This window comes from Castanea sativa, chromosome 10, assembly GCF_040712315.1.
Source record: "Castanea sativa cultivar Marrone di Chiusa Pesio chromosome 10, ASM4071231v1".
Lineage (NCBI taxonomy): Eukaryota > Viridiplantae > Streptophyta > Magnoliopsida > Fagales > Fagaceae > Castanea > Castanea sativa.
This window is the reverse complement of record NC_134022.1, coordinates 33,357,644-33,380,621: the sequence shown is the minus strand read 5'-3', so window position 1 is coordinate 33,380,621 and position 22,978 is coordinate 33,357,644. Positions and strand designations below refer to the sequence as shown.

At 36.7% G+C, this 22,978-nt stretch overlaps 1 protein-coding gene and 1 pseudogene across 2 annotated transcripts; one reads left to right on the top strand and one right to left on the bottom strand.

Annotated features, from left to right (window-relative positions):
* The first annotated feature begins 13,942 nt into the window (after positions 1-13,942).
* Positions 13,943-18,146, top strand: LOC142612550 (putative methyltransferase At1g78140, chloroplastic). 2 transcript variants are annotated; one of them, XM_075784633.1, is made up of 8 exons: positions 13,943-14,291; positions 14,623-14,726; positions 14,806-14,946; positions 15,225-15,309; positions 16,079-16,272; positions 16,379-16,490; positions 17,216-17,323; positions 17,736-18,146. In XM_075784633.1, the coding sequence occupies exons 1-8, from the start codon at positions 14,121-14,123 to the stop codon at positions 17,874-17,876; spliced, it is 1,056 nt and encodes a 351-aa protein (XP_075640748.1). In that variant the 5' UTR covers positions 13,943-14,120; the 3' UTR covers positions 17,877-18,146. The 2 variants fall into 2 exon arrangements, with proteins under 2 accessions (XP_075640748.1, XP_075640749.1); XM_075784634.1 differs by lacking the exon at positions 17,216-17,323.
* Positions 18,147-18,896: 750 nt separating this feature from the next.
* LOC142612418 (uncharacterized) lies at positions 18,897-20,786 on the bottom strand (annotated as a pseudogene).
* Between the last annotated feature and the right edge of the window lie 2,192 nt (positions 20,787-22,978).

Below are 22,978 nucleotides of genomic sequence, written 5' to 3'. Positions count from 1 at the left end.
TTGCGACACAGGAGGCTAGATTTTCTTATTTGTTTTGGTATTCTTTTGCTTGTTGCTACATACCTCTTTGGTTTGGAGTACTTTGTATTCCTGGATATTTGGGATAGTGTTCCGTGTTCGTGACCCTTGACGTGTTTTGCAATTTCGCCAGGTGCCTGTGCCAATACCTGGGTAGCTTTTCCGGATTTTTTTTTTTATTTCTTATTTTTTATTAAGGAGATTAGCAAACCAAGATTTAACATGAGGATATATATATATATCCGTTGAAAAACTCACATCTGCTAGAGGAGTAGAAATTACAATAAATTCTTTATTCTTGGTAAATTCTTCTTTCTAGGAGCGATCTTCCTTGTCAAAGCATCTGAGTAATGGAGTTGAGAACGTTCTTTGTATTTTTTTTTTTTTTTTAATAATTCAATATTTGGGAAAGATGAGACTAAATTTTAAATGTTTCCGTTGAAAACTAAAGAAATTGTTGATTAGTTATAGCTACGAGCAGGGGCGGAGCCAGCCTCCATCACCAAATGAAAGAATAGAAAGAAAAAACATGCAGTGCTCATAGTGGCAGCTCCATGATTTTTTTATAAGGGTCAATAAAAAAATGAATCTTGGATAAAAGATAAATTTTGTGGTCTACAAGGCTTCTTTATTACAAATTTGTCCATAGTACGAGCAAAATAAAAGATAAAAATGTTTTTCTTTCTAAGATAAAAAAAACTAGGGTCTGGAGCACACATTAAGCCATCCATATTTAGAAACATTTTATGGGGAATTGAAAAAGCTGTAAAACGTTTTCAATTTCCAATAAAACTTTTTTCCAATAATGGTATACTATTGTGTGTCCTAAGGGCACACATTAGTAAAATCCAAAAAATTATTAGTTCATTTGATATATTGTTTCATAATGTAATGAACATGCTAATTATTTTTGCTAAGATGAAATTGTGGAAATCGTATGCTGTGTCTAAATACAATAAACACATTAGTTGTTGTTTTTGAGTGAAATTTAATTATGAGTGTAAGTTAAAGAGGTTTAAATGTCTGTGTTGTGTATCCAAGAGTTAGACCATTTTAAATATATACAACTATAAGTTCCTTTAAGGCTTTCTTCCTTCTCCATGTGTGTGTGTTAAAAATACTTAATTTTCTCAAAAGAAAAAACAGTGAGTTAATCTCATATTGGAAAATGAGTGTGAGTTAAACAGGTTTAAAAGCTTGTGTTGTGTATCCAAGAGTAAGCTCTTTTGAATATACACCACTGTTAGTTTCTTTAAGAATTTCTCTCCTCTCCTCGTGTGTGTGTAAAAAATACTTAGTATTCTAAAAAAAAAAAAATAGTTAGTTAATCCCATGTTGGAAAACGAGTGTAAGTTAAAAAGCTTTAAAAGCTTGTGTTGTGTATCCAAGAGTTAGGTCTTTTTGGATATACACCATTGTCAGTTTAATACATTCTCCCCTCTCCCCGTACGTGTTAAAAATATTTAGTATTTAAAAAAAAAATTAAACTTAACTTTAACAACTATTGTTCTTTGTGATTGTATTAAGTGTGCGTTTGAGTCTTGATTATAAGCCAGCTTACTGTTTCTTCTTTTTTCTTACTATTTGTGAGTCTCATGTGAGTCTCTACTTATTTTATACTTTCAACAAGAAGTTAGATAAGTTGTTCCCAAATGGACACTAAGGTCCGTTTGAAATAACTTATTTAGTTGAAACTGAAAACATTTGTGTTGAAAGTGCAAAAAAAAGAAGAAGTTAAAAGCTAGCTGAATAGTATAATGAGACCCATGGATAGTATCAAAAAGTGTAATGAGACCCATGAATAATACAAAAAAAAAAATCTACAAACTCAAATAAGCTAAACTTTTCATCACATCCCAAATAAATTCTAAGAAATTTTTTGTTGTGTTAACATTTGCTTTTGTCTTCACTCAATCACTCTCAGTCTGTCCCACGCCCCCTAGTCTCCACTTAACAAATAACAAATTAAAAGCACATTTAGATTCAACAACAAATTTTTATTTTCAAACTTTTAGATCAAATTAGATTATTATTGGGGTTTTTTTCTTTGTTTAAAAATGCCAAGATATTAGTAAGAGGATTATATTCAAGGTTATTTTAGTTGTGATTTAAAAAAATTAGAGTAATAGTGTTCAACTTTTTATTTTAGAGGGATCAAAATAAAATAAAAAATAAATAATATTATATATATATATATATATATATATATATATTTATTGCCAAGTCAGGGGTTCATTTGAACCTCCTAAGCTATAGCTAGCGCCACCATTAAGTACCCGCGTAGTGTAAGAGAAAACAAAACTAAAAAAACAAAAAAATTGAGAAATTTTTTACTACACTGTGTCCTACCAAAGAGCCAAGGCAAAGACCAAACTATTCCCGGCATTTTATTTAATTTTTTTATTTTACAATTGATGGCAGTTTAACCGTTTATCCCTTTTGCTTCTCCAACAAAAAACTTTGTTTATTCCTGTTTCTTTTCTAATATTACATTATTACCCAAGTTTTATATAATTTTACCTTTTTCGCTTCACACAGTAGTTAGCTTTTATCTTGTACAAGATTTCACCTTTTCACTATTCACTATTCACGGCATGCAATTTTAGTGTTCTTATTATAGCATTTCAATATATTTTACACAACATAATTAGAAAAAACATACCTAATTCCATGTACCAAACTAAACAATAGAGCCTCCACTATCTTTTTTTTTTTCTTTTTCCCCCATAGCTCTTTGACTTTTCAATTTCAAAACATTGAGTTTTTGCTATAAACCAAAATTTTAAATACTTTGAAAAGTAAAGAATTAAAGAAATTTTGAATTCCACATTTCTTTTTAAAAGGAATTAAGGCACGGAAGCGTGTATACAACTTTGTAGGTTTATTGTTATACTCTTAATACGTTTGTATATTGGCTTATTTTCTCAATTTATTTTAAGAAATCAAATAAGATATCTAAACTGTATATATTTAAATTAATCTCTTACTTTGACTAAACTAACTTGTAATCACATACATATGCATGGATATACTTAACAGATACATATTAAGATGCATAATACAATTGATGATGTGAAGAAAACCAGTAGGCTGGATGCTTCGAACTTGAAAGGACTACTTGCTGTCTTGGTGGTCTGAAAAAGAAAGAAAAACAATCAAAGGTGATCGGGGTTGCCAGCCAGAAACCCTCTGATGGCAAAGTTAGTTTTCTCTCTATAATTTCGAAGTTCCAACTTTTTGGGATATGTAAAAAACGTACATTTGTTTGGTCTGAATGGGCGTTTATATAGTGTCCTAAAGACAGTTATCAAATTTGTAACTTCCCTTGGATTTGAGGAGGTGTGAGGGTTCAAGGATCACTTCTCCAACTGTTTAGGAGTTACATTTTTCCTCACAAAACAGTCACTGGAAGTTATGCATGTGATACGGAGCTGTTATATTCACTTAGGAATTTTTCTCGTGTCAAGGGCTCGTTCAGGGATCCTCGTCCAGGGAACCTCCAGTTAGGTGCATCTTGCTCCCAATGCAAGGTCGTTCCCTTCTGGACGATCCCCCAAGACGAGGCTGATGGTTTTCTTTGGACGACATGGCATGGTTATAGAATTGTCCATGCAAAGCCCCGTCTGCGCACCTTACTGCGTGGACGACCTTATCCTGGATGAGGTTCTCACAACCTTTGCCTACTTGGTTTTGTCTAGGACGACCTCCATGGACGAAACTGGAGTTGTATTTTTTATACCCCATCAATAATAATCTTACACATATAATTAAAATATTATTGATAGTTATTCTTATATTTTTTTTTTACTCTTTAAAAAGTCTTGTAAGAATGTTATTAGGCAGAAAATGTAAATTGTAAATTTTTAAATATTTTTATGTTTATTAATTTTAGACTATTTGGTTTTTGTACACAATAACTTACTTGAACGGATATTTATGATATGGCCCCACATTTGATTCCAAAATTAAGAAATAAAATTCTCTCTAAAAATAGATAATTTAGGACACATGATGCAAAATTGGACTTTAATTGTAGAATCTAATTGGATTTTCTCTAAGTTTTATCTATTAATATATATATATATATATATATATATATATATATATATATATTTGTGCCAAATGAATTGTTTTTAGTTATAAAAAAAGGCTTGTAAATATAAAATCATTCAAATTCTCTCTTCCTCTAATTTTATATATAGTGTTAGATATATGATTATGTTTTTTTTATGATTTATGTATATTAGACTCATTGTTTTCTATTCTAAATTAACTCATTTGGCACAAAAATTAAAAAATTTTGATTAATAAAACGCGTGCCATAAAATTAAACTCTAATTGAAATCCAATTTTACATTAAACTAACTAACTTGATTCAAAATTTTAAGAATTTTGACTAAATGAGACACGTGGCGCAAAATTAAACTCTAATTGAATTCCAATTTAAAATCTAATTGGATTTTCTTTCAGGTTTACTTATTAATATATATATATATATATATATAAATGACTTATAAACTTGAATTGTTTATAGTTCTACAAAAAAAAAGACTCATAAATATAAAATCATTCAAAAATTATGTTTTTTATGGTTTACTTATATTGGACTACTCATGTAAGTGCACAATTGCACCTGGACCCAAAAATTATTATGGGCTCAGTCCCAATGAGCCTTAAACAATGAAATGTGTAGAGTGTGGGCTTGAAATCTAAATTAAAGATACTGAGAACTTGATAACGGGCTATAGGGTGCAAACACTTGTAAACAATGAATGACAATTGCAGGTGGACCTCCTCGGACGTGAGCCGAGGATTACTTCTGTATTATTTCTCTTTCTTTCTTAAAGATTACAATTCTTAATTTCTTTCTTAGTTACAGACTGCCCCCTTTTCTTTGGCCTTCACCCCCCTTAAATACTTCCTTTCTTGACACTTTATCCACGTGTTGCTCAAACCGCCTCCCCCTAGATATTTTTTCCCTTAGTGCCTTTGAATAGTGACCAAAAGTTTCAACTCTACTGTTCAGGGGTCACTTCCCCATTAATGCGGCCGAGGTAGGTGCAGAGTCTTTAATGTGAAGGTGGCAGCCTTGGCTCATGATGCTTTTCTAACATCGGTGTATCCAGAAGGTTCAGGGCTTCCCCCTTTTAACCAACAGTCTTTCCAGAGTTCTGCCTTGACCTTCGTACTGAATCTACAAGTTTTCTTGGGTCTGTCCGAGGAGAAACTCACCCTCGGATGTGTCCTTGGACTCTCGGCGTATGGGCCGATCCGCAGTACTAACAAATTCTTAGACCAAGAACAGATCGGCTCTCCTTGCTAGAGCCCAAGGGCCCAAATGCCCGCTTGGGTCCTTTTACTCCCCACAATAGCCCCTCAAAACTCTAATTTTCAGCATCTGAGGAGAAAAATAGGGTTTTTATCCAACGAGGACTTACCCCACACGTTTTGTAAATAACCATGCGTGTGGAGATCGTTTCGCATTCCAGACGATGACACTTGGCGGTTTTAATTTCAAAAACGCGCGCATTTATTACCGTAAGTTACACTTTGTCCCCCACGTTCAACGGTGAGATGAGCATCCATCAACCCTTGTTACCCCCTGAAAATTTGGGCAGGACGAATAAAATTTCGAGGCCGCTTCCCACACGTCGTGACGCTTTGGGAACCTGCGCCTTCATTTATTTCTTCAGAGGCTAATCACATCAAAACATCAGTAATCACCTTTTTCTCTGCAGAAATCCGTGGAAACTCGCACAACTTCAAACTTGTAGTTTTCTATTCTTTTTCTTTACTCCATTCTCCTCGGATATTGTCCTCGGCTCCCATTTTAACCATTCTCCCTCTTAAAATTTAGTCTTTCGTTCCTTCCTAATGGGTAGATTTAAGTGTTTAGTTGACACCGCCGCTGGGATGGAAGGTTTCAGAGCTAAGTATAACATTCCCAGCGACGTAGGTTTAAGATACTGCCCGGTGGAAGCCGTGGCTGGGTCTAGGAGAACGGGAGAGGTCATCATCCCGATGGTCGCCTTCGTAGAAGGTGGGATGACCCTCCCAATGAAAAGCGTAACCAGGGAGTACCTCCGTAACCACCAGTTGTGCCCCGATCAATGCGCTCCCAACGTTTTTAGAGTCTTAGGAAGCGTCGACGCTCTAAACGAGCAGATGGGTCTGAACCTTACCTGGCATGACGTCGTTTTTATGTACGAGTGCCATAAACTTACCAATGTAGGTTATTACATCAAATCCCACTCTAGCGTAGTTAGGTTAATCTCCTGTCTACCCAAGTCCAATAAAGGCATGAAGGACGACTACCTCATTGTCTCAGGCAACTGGCACGACGGCCCCCACTGCCCAGTTGAGTGGGGAGATCCAGGTGCGACTTAAGATCTAACTTCCCACCCCATAAATCCATATAAGCATCTTAGAATGTCATTTGCATTTATAAACTGTTTGATTTTGATTTACCACATGTCTTAAAAGTCTGATCATGTTCGTCTGTCCTTGGTGTCTTTCTTTGCAGATAAACAACTCGTGCGCCCTCGCTTGAGCCACTGCAACGTCGCAGATTTGAACAGAGTGCTTCGCTCAGAAGTGTTCGTAAGTGAAGACTTACAACTTAGGGCGGCTCATTTGATACTAGGGTACGACCCTATCTCCTCGGACTTCCAGGAGATCGAGAACACCATTATTGCCGGTGACCAGCGGTGTAAGAGGATTCACGTAGCCAGACCACACTTCCTGGCCGACCACGACCTTCTTGACGACCCCCACACCATACTATACTCACAACCGATTGCCGCGATCCCTCTCGCTACGCACTCTCAGGCAACTGTTGTCCTAGAGGAGCAGGTGTCTTCTTCGAACACGTTGGATGAGGAGATAGATAAGTTCCAACTCGAGGATGCCCAACGACCTCGTGGAAACCCGTTCGTTGTTCTTTCCGACGACGAAGAGGAGCCAGCCGAGACCTCTGGGATCGCGGGCCTAGTGATAGCACGTCCAGACGACAGCTCCATTGAGGAAAACATGGACGAGCTTAAGGGCCTTATGACCGCGAGAGGCGCGAGAGTGGCCAAAAAGGGGACGAGGGGGTCCCAAGCTCCCCCAGCCTTGCCACCACCCCCTCCTCCAGCTGACCCCAAGCCTTCGGCCGAAGATCCAAAGAAGAAAAGGAAAGTGGAAGCCGAGGGGGCTGGTGGTGAGAAGCAAAAGAAATTGAAACAACAGCCAGCGCCGGCCTAGCAGCAGAAGCTGGATAAGGGCAAAGGCCGGGCTCGCTCAGTCGAGAGTGGGGAGATCAGAGACATGGCCGAAGTGCGCCGAGCACCGGCTACCTGGTCTCCTGACTTAAGACTGGACGGCGCACCAATCCCCTGCCACTCCAGTATTAGGGCAATCCAACAAGGCCACGCCCACCACTTGGCTGAGGCGTTGGAGCGTCCTCTTCTGCTGCCCAAGGACATGGAAACCTTGGAGAAGATGGGCCAGCCTCAGTTGTTCCTTTCATTAAAAAAGGGATTTAGCTCTGGTAAGTTCCACCCCACACTCTTACTCTAGATTCATCTGTAAACACTTTACCATATTTAACCCCCTGACATTTTTGCAGGCCATCCAAGAAGTTTTCACAGCCAAGAAGTTCGTGGAGGATTCTCGGAAGCGCGCTGGGATGGAGCAAGAGCTACGGCAAGAGGCAGAAAGGTCTCTAGGCCAGGTCCTAGCAGAGAATGGGAAGATCACATCGCAGCTGGCCGATTTAAAAAGAGAGAAGGATGGTGCCGAGGCCAGCTTAAAGACGATGGAAAACCAAGTAGAGGGGCAACGTAAGCTTCTTCGCCAAAAGGACGACGAGCACTCTCAAGCCCAACGGGCATGCTCTGACTTGGAGAAGGAGCTTACGCTGGCGAAGGAGGAGGCTCGCGCCCACAAGCACGCACTAGAGGCCGCGAAGAAGGCCAGCTATCAAGAGGGAGTAAATGCAACGCAAGAACAGTTGACAGAAGCCTTTGCGGCCTTGTGCCGAGAGTACTGTCAACAGGTCTGGGGAGAGGCCATGAATGCAGCAGGGGTTCCTCAAGCTTCCGAGCTGAGGAAGCCCGAAAACATTTGGCTTCCCCTAGACATACAGGAAATAGAAGACCCTCATGTTGCTGCCTCCCCTGCCCTTCCTCCTGTGGTGCAAGAACTCGTTCCTGATCCTACAGAACCTGAAGGTTCCCATAAAGAGAAGGACGAGCGTGGCGGTGCCGAGAAGGAGCAACTTCAGAACGTGGAGCCCCTCGTTCCTTCAACAGACAAAGGGAAGCAAGTTTTGTCTACCTTTGAGCTGGAACTGAAGAACACTGAGGCTGGCAGCAGCTCCTTCCAAGACCCTCCTCCCCAAGCTTAGGACCTAGCTCAGGACTTTCATGTACTCCCTTTTTTTTTTTTTTTTTGATGATGTATATAATTAATGAAGAACAATTTTATTCAACTTTCACTCATGCCGTACTTGTTTTACTTTATTCTTTTTGTGCTTGTCATGAAAGTTCTCACTAATACATAGTTAAAGGAAGAACAGTATAAACAAATCTAACTCCAGGAGTTGCACAATTATAACCTCTAAACAGCCATGCGCATATTTTCTTTGCAAAGTAGAATATTTAAGAACCTAACAGAGATTAACTTAGTTGGATATTAAACATTACCTTAGTTAAAAAACTCACATGGTGGTTGAACCTTTGTAATCTGAGGTATTACTTTCAGTAGGATGTAAGGTCCGAGGGCTATTCCTTACAAAAATTTGTTTAACACTTAAAGATATAGAACTTAAGATCTAAGTTAATGAATGGTAGGATACTGATTTCCACAAAGCGTGTGATAAGAATAAGAACAGTGACTAAAGTGCTGTTTAACAAATGAGAAAATATCAATTTCCACAAGGTTTGTGGTCCGATGACCATACTTAACCAAGTTTCTGTTTGACACTTAAGAATAGTAACTTCAAATGTTAATTTCTCCAAAGTAGAAGGTCCGAGGACCCGGCATAACTAAGGTTCTATTTAACAAATGACAAGATATCAATTTTCACAAGGTTTGTGGTCTGAGGACCATACTTAACCAAGTTTCTGTTTGACACTTAAGAATAGTAACTTCAAATGTTAATTTCTCCAAAGTAGAAGGTCTGAGGACCCAGCATAACTAAGGTTCTGTTTAACAAATGACAAGATATCAATTTTCACAAGGTTTGTGGTCCGAGGATCATACTTAACCAAGTTTCTGTTTGACACTTAAGAATAGTAATTTCAAATGTTAATTTCTTCAAATGTTAATTTCTCCAAAGTAGTAATTTCAAATGACACTTAAGAATAGTGCACAATTGCACCTGGACCCAAAGATTATTATGGGCTCAGGCCCAATGAGCCTTAAACAATGAAATGTGTAAAGTGTGGGCTTGAAATCTAGATTAAAGATACTAAGAACTTGATAACGGGCTATAGGGTGCAAACACTTGTAAACTGTGAGGATACTTCCCCAATTAATCGGATTTATCCGTTTTGGGGAGCCAGTCCCTCACGGTTTATCGGCTCGTCCCCGAGTGCAGGCAGGATTTTCACCTCGACCAAGGGCTAGACCTTGTAATCGCAGGCTTGACACCAAGTCCCACATCGGTTAGAGTTCCCTCCCACATATGGTTTATAAGCTTCTGGAGCAACCATATGTGGACCTCCTCGGACGTGAGCCGATGATTACTTTTGTATTATTTCTCTTTCTTTCTTAAAGATTACAATTCTTAATTTCTTTCTTAGTTACAGACTGCCCCCTTTTCTTTGGCCTTCACCCCCCTTAAATACTTCATTTCCTGACACTTTATCCACGTGTTGCTCAAACCCCCTCCCCCCTAGATATTTTTTCCCTTAGTGCCTTTGAATAGTGACCAAAAGTTTCAACTCTATTGTTCAGGGGTCACTTCCCCATTAATGCGGCCAGGGAGGTAGGTGCAGAGTCTTTAATGTGGAGGTGGCATCCTTGGCTCATGATGCTTTTCTAATATTGGTGTATCCAGAAGGTTCAGGGCTTCCCCCTTTTAACCAACAGTCTTTCCAGAGTTCTGCCTTGACATTCGTACTGAATCTACAAGTTTTCTTGGGTCTGTCCGAGGAGAAACTCACCCTCGGATGTGTCCTCGGACCCTCGACGTATGGGCCGATCCGCAGTACTAACAAATTCTTAGACCAAGAACAGATCGGCCCTCCTTGCTAGAGCCCAAGGGCCCAAATGCCCGCTTGGGTCTTTTTACTCCCCACAACTCATTTTTTACAACTAAATTAACTCATTTGGTACAAAAATTAAAAAAAAAAAACTTATATTAGATGGGACACATGTCGCAAAATTAAATTGTAATAGAAATCCAATTTTTACATTGAATTAACTCACTTGGCACAAAAATTTAAAAACTTATATTAGATAGGACATGTGACACAAAATTAGACTATAATTGAATTCTAATTTGAAATCTAATTGGATTTTATTTCAGCTTTATCTATTATTATAAACTAATATGTAACCCATGCTACTGCACGAGAATGGATATAATTTAATAAAACAATGGAAATAAATATATTGGATTTTATTATTTAAGTGATACTATTGATTTTGTTTTTATTTATTTATTAATCATGAGTTTAGTCATGTTTAAAAGACTTAGTTTATTCATGTTTAATAAAACTTAGCATTATGTAATTTTTTTAACAAATATTTTTATCATACAAAATTCTAATGAAAGAATGCTACATAGACATATATATTCAAGGTTGATTCATACATAGTACATATAGCTATAATTAAGTTGCTTTATCACAAACCATTTTTAGCAAAATATTTTAATCAATTATATGTGAATCTCATAACGTGCATCTCATAACAATATATAACAATAAAATAACATGAATCTCATAAAAAAAATTTAATCAATTAAAAATCACTAAAATTATGAGCATAAAACGTAAAGACAAACAAATAGGATAAGTACTAATTCCTTAAAAGAAAATTTACAGTGAGTTGAGAAAACTACAAATAATCTTTGATGTTTAAAGAATAATGGGATTATAACTTCCTTTCGAAATTGGGTAGAGACTCGTGCTAATAACGTGTTATGAAAAAGAAAAGAAACATGCATCATCAATGATAGGAAAACAAAACAATTTTATAATTAAACAATAAAAATTATTGACAAAAAGGAAAGAAAATATAGGCAGATGAAATAAAATAAACATGCAACATCTATCATTGGAAAACCACAAAATTATATAATTAAACAATAAAAAATTTACACAAAAAGGAACGACAGTATAGGCAGATGAAAGAAAGTAGTAATCAAACCTTAGGAATGGTTAGAATTCATTTTGTAGAGTATAAACCAGGACCATGAAAATTGTAAAGACAAGTTCAATCGGAATATTTAGAGAACCTCTTGTTATATAAGATACAGAAATACCCAAATACATGCATCATTGATGCTGAGAGATTCTTTTGAAATTCCATAGCATTGATTGAAGAAGAGGGGAGTTGCATATTAAGGTGCCTGAATTGGTGTGGAAAAGGGAAGTGAACTTGAAAATACGTGAGTGTGGAAAAGGGAGGTGAACTTGAAAATACGTGAGCGTGGAAAAGGGAGATGAACTTGAAAATACGTGAGTGTGGAAAAAAAAAGAAAAGGAAAGAAAAGAAGCACATCAGAATTACAACAGATGGAGGAAAATTAGACTCTAATTTCATATTTACATTGATACGTGACATAATATAGATTAGAATTCTAATTTAGAATTGTAATTGAAGTTTCTTTCTGTTTCACCTATTATATATAGATAAATATAGACTATACTATGTATAAAAACTAAATTATAATTTATGCTTATAATAGATTTTGTATGATAATTATAGTTGTTTACAATTATTTATATATTTTGTTATTAATATATTTAGGTTTTTTATTTTATATTGTCTTTTAATTTTGCTCTCTCCACAAAACTAAAATCATGGCTCTGCCACTAGCTACAAAGGCTCATCTTGTACCGAACTAAAACTATAGAGCCTCCACTATATTTTTTTCCCTCCTCTATCTCTTGAATTTTCAGTTTCAAAGCTTTGAGTTTTCGCTATAAACCAAAATTTTAAATACTTTGAAGAATTAAAAAAAAAAAAAAATCTTGAATTCCATGTATTTTTTTTTAAAAAGGAATTAAGGCATTGAGACGTGTATACAACTTTGTAGATTTATTGTTATCCTCTTAATATGTTTATATTGACTTACTCTCTCAATTTATTTAAGGAATGAAATTAGATGTCTAAACCATATGTATTTAAATTAATCTCTTACTTTGACTAAATTATAGTAGGTGTAAAAATAAATTATAATTTACATTTATATTAGATTTTGTATGACAATTATAGTTGTTTGCAATTATTTATATATTTTATCATAAATATATTTAGGTTTTTTCTTTTATATTGTCTTTTAATTTTTCCCTACTTGCAAAACTAAAATTATGACTTGCCACTAGCTACAAAGGCTCTTTTTATTCCCCCACCTCCCTAATTTGATAGTTGGAGTGATAAGATTTGAATTGTACATGCTTTAAATACCAGGAGGTGCCAACCAAAACTAAAGCTCCTAGCGAACGTCCTCACATTCAGGTTTAAATTATTACAAATATGTTGGAAGCATGCAGAGAGGGGACCAAAAACACCTTTTTTTTTGGGTATAACTTCTAAGACTAAAATGAAACTGTATAAATATAGATTGAACTACTAAGAATTTAGTAGTTGAACCAGTTGGTACTTCCTAGTGTTTTCAACGATGACCTTGAGGATTTAAATCCCCCCCCCCTCCTAACTATCGATTCATCAAATAAATAAGTATAACTTTAATTCACTAACTAGGGAAACAACATTTAAGAATTTGTATCTACGTTTTTTTTTTCCAATAATATACTAAACCATCCTAAAAATTTGGATGAATGAGCGAAGATAATCCAAAACTCAATTAGGAAGGAATTGAACTCTATCTCATTCTATAGAAAGCAAAATAATTGTTTTTTTCCTCTTCTTAATTTAATTAGCGTAAATTACAAATTACATCCCTAAAGTTTAGGGGTGTTTAGATTCTATACTTTGAAGTTTTAGAATTTGAATTTTATCCCTTGAAGTTTTGGGATGTTTGGATTTTACATTGACGTTTTAGAATTTGGATTTTACCCCCTAAATTTTAGAGGTGTTTGGATTTTACATTTTGAAGTTTCAGAATTTAGGGGTGTAAAATCAAAACACCCCCAAACTTTAAAGAATAAAATCCAAATTCTGAAATATCATGGCATAAAATCCAAACACCCCAAAGTTCAAGAGGTAAAATTCAAATTTTGAAATTTCAGGTTGTAAAATTCAAATACCCCAAATTTTAGAGATGTAATTTGCAATTTACCTATTTAATTATTTGCATGATCTAATCTTTTAATTTCTATTCTATTGATTGGCATCTTACTGTGTTGTCAAGACATCTATTGTAACTTATAATTAAAGGAATTATCATTTTTTTGATAAACAATTATAAATAACATAAATATAAAAAAAGACAAAAAAATTCAATTACCAGAGAGATTTTTGCTTATTCTTTTATTTTATTTTATTTTAGTTAGAAGAATTAACTTGTTTTATTCATTTTGGGCTGATTAGCCAGGTTGTGTTTAATTGCCGAATTTGTCCCTACACTATACAGTCAATTCTTGCCATTGCTCTCCGGTGGAGGTCGACTTGACTCTCGAAAGCCCATTCTTCCCCATACGAAACAAAAGCGTCTTTTTAATTCCAAAAAAAAAAAAAAAAAAAAAAAAACAAAAAAAAACAAAAGAGCAAATGTTTTATAAAGAAGAAAATCTCTAAAATTTACGGTAGAAGTATAGAACGTCCAAAGAGAAAAGGAAAGTCAAATATTGGTACACGTTCACTAATCACTGGCACTGCTCCTCTTATCCCTCTTTGCTTTTGAATTTTTGATCTCTTTTCCAAACAAACTGAAATTTCAAAGCACTAACTAACTAACAGAGAGAGAGAGAGAGAGAGCGGTTATGGCAGCAGTGTTCAGCAACCTCTCGTCTGTGTGGATCCCGAGTCAATTCGGTAACTCGAGGCGCTTTTTCTTCAAATCCTGTGCGCGACCACGACTCTTCGATAAACGTATTTTCGCGGTAAAAGTTCGAGCTTCTTCAACCGCCGTTGTAGAGGCCAAGCCCCCAACGGTAACCAAATTCCTCTCCTCCTTCTCAAATTCTTCAAATTGAATCCCCCTAATGTTTCTGTTTGTCTGCTGAGAAAGTGGAAGGAAATTCAGAAAATGGATGGTAGAGGAATATTGAAGGCCTTGTTTGGTTGTATGGTTGAATGATACTAACCGGATATCATTGGATTCTTTGGAACCAAACAGAGTCAATAATTTGTTGACTGCTCTAAATTGCAATTACAATTGCAATTATACAAATAAAAAATAATATCATACAAATATGATTCTTAAGTTCTTGAAAATATTCTGTTTTTTTACTTCTAATTTTATTTATTTTTATAAATGTTTAGGAACCTATTGTGGTTGAAAATGAAGTTAGCAGCAGCAAGAGCATTTTAGCTTGTCCCATATGCTACGAATCGTTAACGTTGATTGGCAATCGTGTCTTATCTGTGTAAGTAATTGATTTTCAATTCATTATGCTTTCACAAGTTTGATTTTTTCTGATTGCGTTGTGAATTTTATTATTGCAGAGAGTCTGCAGCTGGGTCTACTTTACAATGTAACACTTGTAAGAAGTCTTTCTATGGCAACCAGACACATTATGACATGACGGTGTCTAGTGGGGCCAAGGACTATGGCGCGCCGATGCCACCTTCCACGGAGATTTTCAGGTGGCCACATTGTTTATTCATTTCAATTGTGTTACCTACAATGGCTTCAGTGTCTTCTTACACTTTTTAGAGTAGGTGGTTTATTGGAGATGGAAAGAAACAGAAGGGTTGAAGATTATTTAAATATAGTAGCTGATGCCACTTTAGGTGCTTTTGTGCGTAATCCTTGTAATTGTCTTATACTGCATCGGTGCTGTTGTTTAATATGAAGCAATCATATAATGGTATTGACTTGATTTGCATATCTTATCATGTGTATTGGTTGTTTGCTAGATCAGGTTTCCATTGATATCTTTTCTCTATGAGAGGGGCTGGCGTCAAAGTTTTTCTATCTGGGGTGGTTTTCCAGGCCCAGAGAAAGAGGTGATTTGAAAATTTTCCTATCTCTATATTTCATCTCTTGCAGGAAGATTTAAAAATACTTCCACACTAAGTTTCAATTATAGTTTATTTTATGGATTGCATGTAAAGCTTATACAAATTTTAAAAGAAATTGCAGCTTTGAGCAATTCAGGTGAAAGCATGGTCAACAGATTTTTAGTATATGAAGGTTTCTTGGATATTCTGTGGAAATTAATTCAATCCATCCTATATGTTTTTTATCTAAAGTGGAAATCAGTTTCTAGAGTGCATCATTAAAACCTGGAATGCTGTCCCATCATGCATTTTGTGGATAAAGTTACGAGGGTGTAATAGTAGAATTGACGGTTTAAAGCATCCAATTCATGTTATCAAGCAATACTAACTGAAATGTTTGTTGAGGGGACGGTTGTCTTAGGAAACATCTTCTTAGAGTAATTAGATAGCTTACATTTGAGGGTGTGATTTCCCTTTGATGGAAAGCCTTATATTGGGCATCTTTTATTTTGTAGAGAAATTACTTCTAACCACACACACACACACAGATGCCTTATATCTAGTTAGTTTGGGGAAATACAAATTGACTCATTTTAGTGCTGCGAAATACATAAGGACCCATTTGAAAAGCTTGCTATCAGAAATTGTATCTATTTCATAATATTTCTCATATAATATTGAAGTGGTGTAAAATAGATACAGAAATTAGTAGATATTTTTTAGTGTATCTCTTTTGGGTTGCTGAGCTACTAACCATGTAGTGATCTGGCTGCAGTTTGAATTGATGAGGGATTTCTTGAAGCCAGCTTTAGATGGAAATATAGTTGATGCTAGTTGTGGGAGTGGGTTATTTTCAAGACTATTTGCCCAGAGTGGATTGTTTTCTCTTGTCATCGCTCTGGACTACTCAGAGAACATGTTGCGGCAATGTTATGAATTCATTAAGCAGGAGGAAACTTTTCCAAAAGAGTATATAGTTTAACTTTTAAATATAAATTCATTAAAAAAAGAAGACAAGTGAACTTTCATAATTATCATTTGAGTTTTCAATCTGAGTGAGTTTGTTTTTTGTTAGGAACTTAACCTTGGTCAGAGCTGATATCTCTAGGCTTCCTTTTGTTTCAAGTTCTGTTGATGCTGTGCATGCTGGTGCTGCTCTACACTGTTGGCCTTCACCATCAACAGCTGTGAGTATCTCTTCAATATATGGATTTGAAGTTAATTTTTCCTCTTGCAGAGGATTCCCCCAAAAAAAATTTCATTAACTGATATCACACACTGCTCTTTATTGGAAAATAATTCCATTAAATCAAATGGACCCCAGCTGTCCAAAAGGAAGGTTTATATATACGCTTTTTAGCTTTGGGTGGAAATTTTTTTAATTTTATGTTCATTTCTATTTTTGTATGTAATTCGCTCCTAGAATTATCTGGACTGCATTTCCTTGTACATATTTCGTGTGTTACTTTGTTATTAATATTGAAAGAAATATGAGGGCTGTTGAACTTTGTATCACACCTTCACCCTCCCCTTAGGGTCAAAACATACTTATCAAAAAAAGAAGAAAAAAGAGAGCATTGAACTTGTGAGTTGTTTCAATGGCCAACATTAATAAGTGCCAAATGCATTGTGCTAGTCAAGGGAAATCTTATTTAAAATATATTTTGTGAAGGGTAAAAAATTCTCTGTTAGGTTTTTTGGTTAGTCTAATGTAAAAACTCATCCACATGTGGATCTTTTAGCCTCTAGGAGTCCTATATAATTTCATTGGAGCAATGGTTACAAATCTTGGAGGGCATGTCTGTATGCACCTTCTGGTGTTGTAGTCCCCATACTTCATCCTGTTTTACTATAATGCCTAAGATCCCAACATTTGATAATTCCACATAATTGGGTAGCTATGGTTTTGTAGGTAGCTGAAATTAGTCGAGTTCTTCGACCTGGTGGAGTGTTTGTTGCTACCACCTACATACTCGACGGGCCTTTTGCTTTTGTCCCATTTTTGAGGAGACAACGCCAGGTATATTGTTTCAACTTTGAATCTGGCATGGCAGTCCGAGATTTAATTCAAAATATTCCTTTGGAATGGATAGTTTGGAATAACAATTATAGTTTAGATCAAAGGGACTTGATTCTTGTTTATCTTCTGGCATCATGGTTTCTTATATTTGCTCTGGATATAAGATGTATATAATGGCAAATATCATGGTTTCTTTTATTGCTGCTGTCTAAATTTTTTCCAAAATAAGAAATTAAGAATGCAATTACCTGTGCGCTTAGAAGTGGCTAGAATGACTTTCCCCAACCTTCTTTCGAGAATATCATTATCAAAATAGGGCTGCAAAAAATTGTCTAAAGAGCTTCCCTTCAGTCATCTATACTTGTTTTCTTTTATATGTTGCTGATGGTAGTTATTTACTTCCTTTATATAGAATATAGCGGCAATATCAGGCAGCCATATCTTCCTATCTGAACGTGAACTACAAGATCTCTGCACAGCCTGTGGATTAGTTGGCTTTACAAGTATAAGAAATGGGCCTTTTGTGATGATCTCTGCTTCAAAACCCATTTAAGGATTTGGCAACCTGCTGCTCTCCTGCCGTCTTTCTCTAATTTTTTTTGGTTAATAGAACTACATTTATATAATATGTTGCCAAACATCTGGGTTCGAATCTCATATATCATAGGTCCATTTAAATATAGAGAGATCGTGGTGTCCAGTTCTGTAAATGAAATTTGTCATAAGATGATTGTGCAACACAAATAAAGGTGAAAGCTTATAACTTCTGTTATTTTTTTTTATTAAAATCAAATCAAGATCAATTTGCTACTGTTCAACAAAATTTTTATACATGTTAGTTATTAGACTGGTCATTTTTGACCTTTTATTATCTGTTAAGAAATATAATGACATGTATGTTGCAACTTGCAGTGTAAAAATGCATCATCTAATGTAATGATCGACTTCAAGTTGATGCGCAATCTAATTCTCTTATTATCATACCTAAAACCCCACTTCAATTCTTCTGGCAACGTCTCTATCTCTCTCTCTCTCACATGCGCGCGCGCACACACAATTGGTAGAGGGTTCAAAGGTCAAACTATCAAGTTATTTAATACTGTGGTGGAGGCAAGCTTCATGATAATGGATGAAGAGATTAGAATAATCTCTAGCAGACCTTAAGACTCTGCTAATCAATCCATCTTTGAAGAAAGTACACTGATACACGTATACAATTCAATCCATTTTATGACTATGATGTAGAAATTTTTCATTAAATTCCACAAATTAAGATCATCTAGTAAAACCATAGCTGGGAGACAGGCTATCTCTGAAAATCCCATAAGGCTGGAAAACGGTAAAAAAATTGAGCTATAGCTCATTGACAAAAATGTTAACTTACTAGTCATGAATAATCTTTTATGTCTTGCCCCTTTGCCAAAAGCTTGAATTTTGGCTTCTTTGTGCCAGCATTTATCTCTCTGTCATTCTCTCTCCAAATATTTTATTTTTCTTGTTAGTTTTTGCATTCTGTAATAAATGATTGATTCGGACTTTGGTATCGCACAATAATGAAATAATTTCATCTGAAACAAGTCTTTATTGTTCTTCTTTGCTATTATTTAATTAAATAAATAACCTAATTGTCACAACTTCTATGATTATTCTGGTCATATTGATCATGGCTTGGTTTTACACGAGAAACCCTAGTGACATTATCAGATTATTTGTGTATATAAATCTTAAATTTGTGAAATGATTTTAGCAGGTGAAATGAAAAAGGATTTAAGTGTGGAAGACTTAACTTGTTTGTAGCTGGAGCATTCCAGGATATGCAGAAGCCCACAATGAATAAGACCAAACCATGGACTGCTCCAGAAGATGGATCATTGGGTCAAGCCAGCAAAAGTATTGCTGCTAGAGGGATAGCTGATGCTGAGCTTGTCTGTGCTAGAATTATCCTTCCAGAATTTGGGAGACGAGTAGAAAGTATATCTCCCATCTTACCACCAAATAGGCCCCCAAAGGAACTACCCATCACAAACAGGGCTATGAGGAATGCAGTTTTCTCATGTGAGTAGCCAGAAAGCTCTAACCACATAGCTGAGAATGACAGAGCTGACCATGGGAATGAACCAGTGACACCCTGTGCCACAATAATCTGGAAAGATGGAATCTTAATAACTGACTTTGCTTCCTGAACCAGATCCTTCACTTCTAACCAGAAAGTTTTATTCGCAACTGTATCTCTGTCTTTTGCATTAGAATATGAAAAACGAGGATCATTGGCAAAAAGTTGGATCAAAACACCAACCATAACACTGATGATTGCAACAAGATGATAGGAATTCTCCAACCAGGAATTCCCATGAATGTTATTGGAGCTATCAATACTGAGAGGAGTCCACCAATAATTGAACCAAGGTTGCCTGTTAGTTGAAGCCACCCAAAAGCTGAACCACGGTTGTTGTCATCAGTTAAGTCAGCTGCAAGGGACTGGGTTGCAGGTGAAACTAGTGCAAGGCCAATCCCATTCAAAGCTCTAGATATGGCCACCTGTTTGACAGAAGATAAATGACTTCAAAGAGAACACAATCAGCTGGTATGCCAAGGATGATAGCACTTCACTTGTATAGCTCTAAAACCGTATATATTTGTATAGTAAAAATAGAAATATTTGGGTCAAAATATGGTTGTAGTCTTCATATCCGTGAATTATCAATTGTTTCAATTTAGTTATTTAAAGTGCTTCAATTTTACCCTTCCCCTGCCTTACCATAACTATGCAAATAACTTTTTTTTTTCTTTTTTTTTTTAGGAACCAAAAAAAAGTGGCTCGTGTAATTATCACCTCACACCAAAGTACAAGTTGGGTAAGGTACCATCAGCGCACAACAGGGTATACTGCTACTCACGCCCACGTTATATACCACCGAGCCAACTTAAGCCAAATGCTGAAGGAAAAACCTTGTATGAGACAAGCTCATGAGACCCATGTCTCGCTGAAATGGGACGCACATGTCAGTGAGATATTTTTTCAATGCCGCAGAGTAGCCCTCAACACATAGTTGTAACCATCAAGCAGATGTGACAGTCTTTTTCCTTTTCCTTTTTTATTTTTCTGGTATACTTTTTTTTTTGGGTAAACATGGATACATTAATAACTAAAGAACATGGCCAGCAGCCAAAACAGAACAGCGTCTGGGGCGATAACAGCCCATAAAATCATCATACAAAAGCTTAACTAAAGCAGGGGGGGGGGGGAATCAAAAACTAAGGACACATCAGAGGAAGCCGATCCCAGATTTGCTAAAACATCGGCACAAAAATTTGCTTTGCTGAAGCGATGTGGTAATTTAACTTGAGGCAGACGCAGCAGCAATTCCCTGCAATCATCAACAAGACCAGACAAGTCTCCATTAGCATTGACATTACTAGCAACTAAAGAAATTGCTACAGAGGCATCAAGTTCTATTTCCATAGCAGTAGCTCCCCTTTGTAAACACAGCCCCAGCCCTTCCCTTAAAGCCCACAACTCCGCAGCGATACTTGAGCTAACACTAATGGATTTTGCAAAACCCACAACCCACTACCCCACACTGTCCCTGAGCAAGCCACCACACCCTGACAGCCCACTAGTGCTAGCAAAAGAACCATCAGTATTCAATTTTTGCCACCCCTCCACAGGTTTCAGCCATTGTACCTGCAACACTTGCCTATCCTTCCCCACGTTAGGCTCCAGAACACAATACACAAGTTCACGCGTTTGCACTTCCACCATCCTCACCAAATCTGGGTTGGCGGGTTGCTGTTTGAAAGCCCTTCTATTTCGTTGGAGCCATAGATTCCACACACCAAGCAAGAAAAAATTTCGCCATTCATAATCCTTGCTAGCCGCCTTCGTGGATCCTAAGACATTCTTTTTTATCCAAGACTCAGGGTCATCAGTGAAGGAAGACTTGAGAATTTCAGGGCAGCTTGAGCACTCCCAGAAGGTCATAGTTATCGGGCAGTCCCTTAGAACATGGATAATGCTCTCCTCCGAATCTGTACAGCTATCACAGCCACCCAATCTGCCAATACCTCGATGAGCCAAAATGGATTTCACAGGTAAACTCAAATGCAAGCACTTCCACAAAAACATTTTAATCTTAGGCAAAATTGGTAACTTCCAAAGCCATTTGCCATGAAAATTTGGTTCCTTTAGGTTCTCATCAATTGCCAATAAGTACGCATTTCTTGGGTCAAAATCCCCACTTAAGCTGGAACTCGAGCTCCTATAATCCTCCCTAAAAGCAAATCTACGCAGTGGGGTGGCTCTCACTGCCCGCAAAATAGATATAGGGAAGTCAAAAGAGAGATTTGCTAAATCCCAGCCACTGTTCATTATCACATCCTTAATGCACACCTCACTTTCGCCTTGGCTTAGCGGACCTTCAATGAGGGACCTCAATGTGCCAATGCTCAACCACTTATCATTCCAGAATCTTAGCGGGCTATTACAGCTCATTGTCCATTTTGAGCCCTTCTCACAAATGTTACTTCCAACCTTCATTGCATTCCAAGCTCTAGTATGAGCCTTGGATTTTCTAGCTGAACCAACCATGCATTTTTTTCCTTAGAACGTCAGCCCAACCACCATTTTTGGAATTCTCCATCCGCCAACATAACTTAGCAACTAGAGTTAAGTTTCTTCCTCTAGCTTCTTGAATACCCAAGCCACCTCGACACTTTGGTTTAGTAACTTTTTTCCAACAAACCATATGCATTTTCTTTTTATCTTCCGTCGATCCCCACACAAAATTTATGTTAACCTTGTCAAGATTATTCGAAATTCGGGAGGGTAGCATGCACCCCTGCATCACATAGGCAGGGATAGCCGAGAGCACTGATTGGGCAATCACTACCCTTCCTACCATCGATAGTAAGTTTGCTTTCTATCCTTGGAGTTTGTTTTGCACCCTTTCCACCATAAAGTTAAAATCTTGAGAGGTTGAGCCTGGATGCTTGATTGGGAAGCCCAAGTACTTACCAAGATTTGGGGTTGAGTGAATGCCAAGCACCTCACACAACTCCTCTTTAGTATCAGGACAAGTGTTTGGGAAGAAATACACTTTTGACTTATTTAGACTGACTTTTTGACCCGATAAATCACAAAAAGAAACTAGGATCTCTCTCACACTGATACAATTCATCCGATTAGCTCTTGCAAAAAGGACAAGGTCATCTACAAAGAAAAGGTGGGAAAAAGCTTGCCAACCCCTTGAGGATCGGACCGGATTCCACAAATTTTCCTCACATCTTGGCGAAATAAGGAAACCAAGAACTTCCATGCACATAATGAACAAGTAAGGGGAGAGGGGGTCTCCTTGTCTAATACCTCTTGAAGGTTGAAAAGGCTTAAGCTTATCACCATTGAGCAGAATTGAGATCGATAAGCTAGACACACAACTCATAATGAGATTGATTAGAGAGGGGGGCAGCCTATATAGCTCTAGTACATCCCTAATAAAATGCCACTCAAGTCTATCATAAGCTTTCTCTAAATCTATTTTGATGGCCATAAATGCCGTCTTCCCCTTTTTGAGTGACATTGTATGAATGAGTTCTTGAGCAATAATCATATTATCCAGCCCCATTCTCTCCGGCACTAAAGCTGTTTGGAGAGGAGAA

Coding starts and splice junctions, on each gene's coding strand:
- LOC142612550 (XM_075784633.1), top strand. CDS start 14,121: ATGGCAGCAGTGTTCAGCAACCTCTCGTCTGTGTGGATCCCGAGTCAA. Junction 16,491..17,215: donor GGCCTTCACCATCAACAGCT/GTGAGTATCTCT, acceptor ATGGTTTTGTAG/GTAGCTGAAATTAGTCGAGT. Junction 17,324..17,735: donor TTTTGAGGAGACAACGCCAG/GTATATTGTTTC, acceptor TCCTTTATATAG/AATATAGCGGCAATATCAGG.